This window comes from Heteronotia binoei, chromosome 8, assembly GCF_032191835.1.
Source record: "Heteronotia binoei isolate CCM8104 ecotype False Entrance Well chromosome 8, APGP_CSIRO_Hbin_v1, whole genome shotgun sequence".
Classification (NCBI taxonomy): Eukaryota; Metazoa; Chordata; class Lepidosauria; order Squamata; family Gekkonidae; genus Heteronotia; species Heteronotia binoei.
The window spans coordinates 92,535,076-92,541,075 of NC_083230.1; the positions used below are offsets into that span (position 1 = coordinate 92,535,076).

General features: G+C 43.0%; 1 protein-coding gene across 1 annotated transcript in view; it reads right to left on the minus strand.

The window, feature by feature from the left end:
* STAB2 (stabilin 2) overlaps positions 1 to 5,151 on the minus strand; it is a 118,904-nt gene extending 113,753 nt beyond the window's left edge. The window contains exons 1-2 of the mRNA XM_060244437.1: positions 4,974 to 5,151; positions 622 to 755 (exon numbers count right to left, since the gene is read on the minus strand). Coding sequence (XP_060100420.1) covers positions 622 to 755; positions 4,974 to 5,054 — 215 coding nt within the window. The 5' untranslated portion in view covers positions 5,055 to 5,151. The remainder of the gene's footprint in view (positions 1 to 621; positions 756 to 4,973) is intronic.
* Between the last annotated feature and the right edge of the window lie 849 nt (positions 5,152 to 6,000).

A 6,000-nucleotide genomic window follows, 5' to 3' on the forward strand; every position in this document is an offset into this window, starting at 1 on the left:
GAGAGAAGAAAATCTAGAATATATGTCTCTTGCCCCCTTTAGACAAAATGATGACTGCATGTATCATGAGGACTGCATGTAGCATGTTCTCCCCATATGTATGGCCAAGTATAAGAAATGAAAGCTTTTGCTTGCATGGGATTATGGCACTTCCATGAATGCAGTGCATTAATCACTGGCTTTAGGAAGTAGGTACTGGGAAAAAGAGGTGGCTGCAATGGAGCGTCTCACTGCTGAGAATATGCAACTCAAGCTGATCAGTAAAGACCTGGTGGACTGTTGTGCCTGCTAGATTTAGGAAGAACATAAGAAGAGCTCTGCTTGGTCAGTCCACTGGCCCATCTAGTCCAGCATTATGTCTCATACAGTGACCAATCAGTTACTCTGGAGTGCAAAAAAAAGGGCACAGAGGCCAATACCTTCCCCCTGATGTTGCCTCCAGGCACGGACATTCAAGGGTGAACATTCAAAGGTCTTACATAAATTCAGCTACTATTCCAATGGAGCTGGAAACTACAGATGAAGCAGTTTCTTAATGAAGGTGATGTTCAAAAATAACTATGATTGTACAGTCCTGTTTCAACACAGAAAGCCTCAATAAGTAATTAACAATATTAATACCTGCAGTCTTGCATTCCAGAACCATTGGTAATTCTGGTAAAACCTTCAGGACACTGAATATCATAATTCAGAGAACAAGGACGGCACAGGGTTTTTGTGGTAATGACGGTCTTCTCATCACATTTATTCTTCCCCTGAGAGGAAAAAGCAAGTTGTGATGTATCTAAAATTTCAACCAGCTGCTGTAGCTACACCTTGAACAGTAGTTTGATAGAAGATACATTCAGTGAACACTTTAGTCCATGGAAAAACTGTAAAATGAATATGTCTGTAGTATCATAAATTATAGGGTTGTTAATTCTGGGTTGGGGAATTTCTGGAGATTTAGGGTAGAGGCTGGGGAATGTGGGGACTGGGGAGGAGAGACCTCAGCAGGGTACAATGTCATGAAGTCCACCTTCCCAAAAGTATCCATTTTCTCCAGGGTTCCTGATCTCTGTAATTTGGAGATTAGTTGTAATTCCAGGAAATCTCCAGGCCTCCCCTTAAGGTTGGCAACCCTAAAATAATGCTTTTTGTGGTGAGGTAACATTATCACTAATTCCTGCAGATCAAATGGTGGTTAACAACCCCACATAAATAGGTCTTTTCAAAAAATGACAGCCATATTTGAAATAGGCTTGCCAATTCTGGTTTAGGAAATTTCTAGATATTTGGGGGTAGAGCCTGGGGAGGTTGGAGCCTGGGGAGGGGAGGATGTGATGCCACAAAGTCCACTCTCCAAAGCTGCCATTTCCTCTGGGGAACTGATCTCTGCAGTTTGGCAATAAATTGTAGTTTCAGGAGAATGCCAGGCACCACCTGAAAGCTGGCAACACTAAATTCCCAAAGGGAACATAGTCTTTTAGTGCCACAAAGGTTCCTTTTCATTTTTGCTGTAACAGATTAATAACCCACCACACTTTTTAATTCATCTTCCATGTACATAGTTTGAATCTCACTAAATAAAAGGCTGAGTCTCACTAAGGGCAACTCCATTCTGTATGTGGCTAGCAACATTTGGTCATCCTTTGTGTTTGATCACAAATGAGATCTCCAGTAATTTTTTTTCCTCCAAAGCCATGCAAAAGCAGTGATCAAATATTTTTGCACTCAGATTTTCAAAAATTAAAATATGCCTTGCCAATATCCCCATACTAACCTCCAAGTGGTGGCTGGAGATTTCCTGCTATTCAGGCAACAGAGATCAGTTCACCAGGGGAAAATGACTGCTTTGGAAAGTGGACTCTATGTAGATACCTAAAATTGGGGCTGATCATAACCCAATAATGTGGATTACAAAATTGTCCAAAAGATTGAGAAGATGGAGACTGAATCAAGATTTGCTACAAAGCAAAGAAACAGTGACATTTCTAGGAAAAGAAACTAAGGAATTTTTCCAAGTGAATGACAAAGAAGATATTGACTTTCAGATGGTTCTCCCCTCACCCAGGTATTTCCCAACCTAGAACTGGCTACCCTTACAAATAATAGCATACAACTCATAATTAGAATGGGATCTAGCCCTTTTGTTTGTATGTAAAAGTGACCTGCTTTTGGGGCAAATGGATGCTTGAATAAAGCTAGGGCCCCTTTCTTCCTCTCCCTGGAATAGGTGGTTATAGTTGTATCTAACCATCAAGGAGGAGAATGATGAATGCTCAGATTCAATATGCAAAATGCAGGTGCCTGTTGTATTTAAATATTTCTTGATCTGGATCAGGAGCTTCTAACTTGCAATAATCTTTTTGGCTTTTCCAAGTGCCTGGAATATGGATCACACCTGCCTGTTAAGGCAGAAGCTCTGTCTTAGCCCTGAGAGTGGGCATACAAGGAAACACAGATGCAGCATGGACATGCCCAGTGGACATAGTTTCTAGGATCATAACCACCTGATGCAGCTTTTTGGAATTAGCACTGTTTATCTGGGTACCCTTGTAATGCAAGAGATCCTTGTGCCTTTTCTCCTCCAGAGAAAATTGATATTGTGAAATATCCCTGGATTGGCAAAGAGGAATCTCCATTCGGTATCCTCCAGCTTCATTTGTGATGCAGTTCTATGTATATTTACTTGGAAGTAAACCTCTTTTAATATATTGAGAGAATATACATAGTATTGGGGCTGTTGCTCAAGTCCTTTGGTAGTGAGTCTACTTCAGTGCTAGACTGGCCATGCAATATTAAGATTGAGTTCCAGAGTCCCTCAGAATCATGGGATTACTTTACCAGACCAGGTACAGAGTGCATTTTTCTTACCACTTAGTAGCTACAGCTACATCAGCATCTTGTAATATTTATTATACTTATACATCAGCATCTTTTAATATGGGCAAGAAACTGGGCTACAGAGCCAGTAATTCCAGGCCTGCATGGCTGCTGCTACCTAGAATTACAGCCTTTCTTTCTTTCTTTCTTTCTTTCTTTCTTTCTTTCTTTCTTTCTTTCTTTCTTTCTTTCTTTCTTTCTTTCTTTCTTTCTTTCTTTCTTTCTTTCTTTCTTTCTTTCTTTCTTTCTTTCTTTCTTTCTTTCTATCGCGTGGGGAATAAAGGGAAGGTGCAAGCCAGAATAAAACCATTGCTGCCCTCAACTAAACATCTTTACCTTACAGTCCCTACAGAATTACATAAAATCCCACAGGGCCCTGATGGTATCTGGTGGAATCCCACCAGGCTGGGGCCAGAACTAAAAAAGTCCTGGCCCTGGTTGAGGACAGCTGGACATCTTTGAGGCTAGGGATCACTAGTAGATTGTTGTCTAAGGAGCATAATGCTCTCCTGGAGACATACTGGAGAAGATGGTCCTGCAGATAAGTTGGTCCCTGGCTACTCAAGACCTTAAAGGTCAACACTAAGACTTTGAACTTGACTCAATAGTCCACTGGAAGCCAGTGCAGTTGGTGCAGCACTAGGGCTGCCATTCCCAGGTGCGGGCAAGGCATCCCCTGGTTTGCAGGCCCTTCCTTCACTTCATCAGAAAGCTGTCTGCTGGGCACTCCATTATTCCCTAGGGAGACCAATTCCCATAGGGTATAATGGATAATTGATTTGAGAGTATCTGGGGCTCTGGGGGTGGGGCTATATTTTGAGGTAGATGCACCATATTTGCAGCATAGCATCCAATGCCTCTCCTCAAAACACCCTCCAAGTTTCAAAAGTGTCCAAGTTTCTATGAGCCCCAAAATAAGGTGCCCCTATCCTTCATTATTTCTAATTGAGGGAGGACATTCAAAAGATGTGTGGTTCCTTTAAATGTGACAGCCAGAACTCCCTTTGGAGTTCAGTCATGTTTGTTACAACCATGCTCCTGGCTCCACCCCATTGTCTCCTGGCTCCACCCCCAAAGTCCCCAGATATTTCTTGAATTGGACTTGGCAACCCTATGCAGCACAGGTTGTATATGTGCCATCTGTGATGTTGCCATCAGACTCATGCCGCCATATTCAGGATTAGTCGGCGTTTCCAGGTCAGTCTCAAGGGCAGGCAAGTGTAGAGAGAGTTACAGTAGTCTAGCCTGGAGATGACTGTTGCATGGATTACTGATGCTAGAGGAAAGGGGTCAGTTTATGAGCCTGGTGGAAAAATGCCAGTCTGGCAATGTGTGACCCGGGCCTCCATATTCAAGGAGGCATCCAGGATCATACCCAGACTTTTGACAGAATGTGCCGGTGTTAGTGGCACCCCATCCAGAGGTGGAAGCCTGTGCCCCAGTCCTGAGGTCTCCTCCTTAACCACAGAACCTCTGTAAGCAACACAATTTTAAGACAAGAAGAAATAAGTATATTACAAACATCAGAAATTAACTGTATTTTATTAGAATATACCATCCTTATTCTTATCTGTTATCAGTTTAATATCTATATTGAGAGCCAGAGTGGTGCAGCGGTTAAGAGCAGTGGGCTGTAATCTGGAGAACAGGATTTGATCCCCCACTCCTCCACATGAAGCCAGCTGGGTGGTCTTGGGCCAGTCACAGTTCTCTCAGAGCTCTCTCAGCCCCACCTACCTCACAAGGTGCCTGTGGTGGGGAGAGGAAGGGAAGGTGATTGCAAGCTGCTTTGAGACTCCTTAGGATAAAGAAAAGCGGGGTCTAAAGACCAACTCATCTTCCAGTTATGATTAAAGTTGTTTGTTTGCAGTGTAGCTCTGAATTTCCACGGGTATTTTTGTCAAAACTAACTAAAAAATCGGTCCTTGAAATACAGACCAGAGGTCATGCCTACAGGTACCTTTTGCTCATCCAGAGGTTGGAATGTAGATGCTGTATGCTCTTATAACCCACCCCTCCATTTGCACACATTCAAATATGTATTCCTTCCTAGGTACTAATGCAAGCCTTTACTTTCAACATGCATTGACCATAAAAGACCTACTTACCTGCTCTGTGGCTTGTATTACATTGTACATGTTTGCAATCAAAGAAGGCACAAGGAATAAAGCTGCCAAGCTGTTCTTCATGATGAGAAATGATTAGAGTCTTTTTCTTTTCTTTGAAATAATTCAGTCATGAATGTTAAAATATTGCAACAAGTCTGCAAAGTTGTGCTAAGCTAAATCCATCCACATTATGGAATCTTTCAAAATGTTCCCTTGGCTTTTCTGCCCCCCACCCCTCCTTCCCCCCAAACGAGTGAAGACCGGAGAGCATGTGAAACTTGCTTTTAGGCAGAGTTGCAGAGAGTTGTTAAAAATGCTTACAGTCAACTCAATTAACACTTCCTGGCTGGCATCCTGCCAGACTCTGCTGTATGAACTCTTGTCTCTCTCCGTCCCTCCCTAAACATTTGGAGCTGTTAACAACACAGTTCCAAGGACACAAGCACTGGTGACAAAAGAAGATAACTTTGTGGGTTTGGAGTGAATACTAGCAATCTAAGGAAGTAGTTGTTAAAGGACATACCATCTGCAAATCTTCCTTAAATGAAACCAGCCAGAGACCACTCTTCATGGAGCTGAATTTGCTAATTTTGCAAAGATGTGGGAATAACAGTGGACTGCAGTACTGAGAGCTTGATGAGAGGGTAGGGTGCCACTAAGTGTGTGTTAGAAAATACCTGGAGACTTTGGGGATGGATCCGGGAGAGGGTGGGGCTTGTGGAGGGCAGGGGCCTCAGCATGGTACAATGCCATAGAGTCCACCCTTCCAAGCAGCCATTTTCTCCAGGGGAGCTCATCTTTGCCAGCTGGAGATCAGTTGTAATAGTGGGAGATCTCCAGGCCCCACCTGGAGGCTGGCAACTCTACGAGAGGGTCAACAGAAGAGGTCAAAGCAGTGTCTTTAAGCTTTTAGTTAGGTGGATAGAAAGGATGCATTCATCTGTTGGTTGTGCAATGAATTCTGGTCAAGATGGTAGTGGGAAGTGCTGTCAAGCTGCAGCCAACTGCTTAGCAGGGTTTTGTAGAG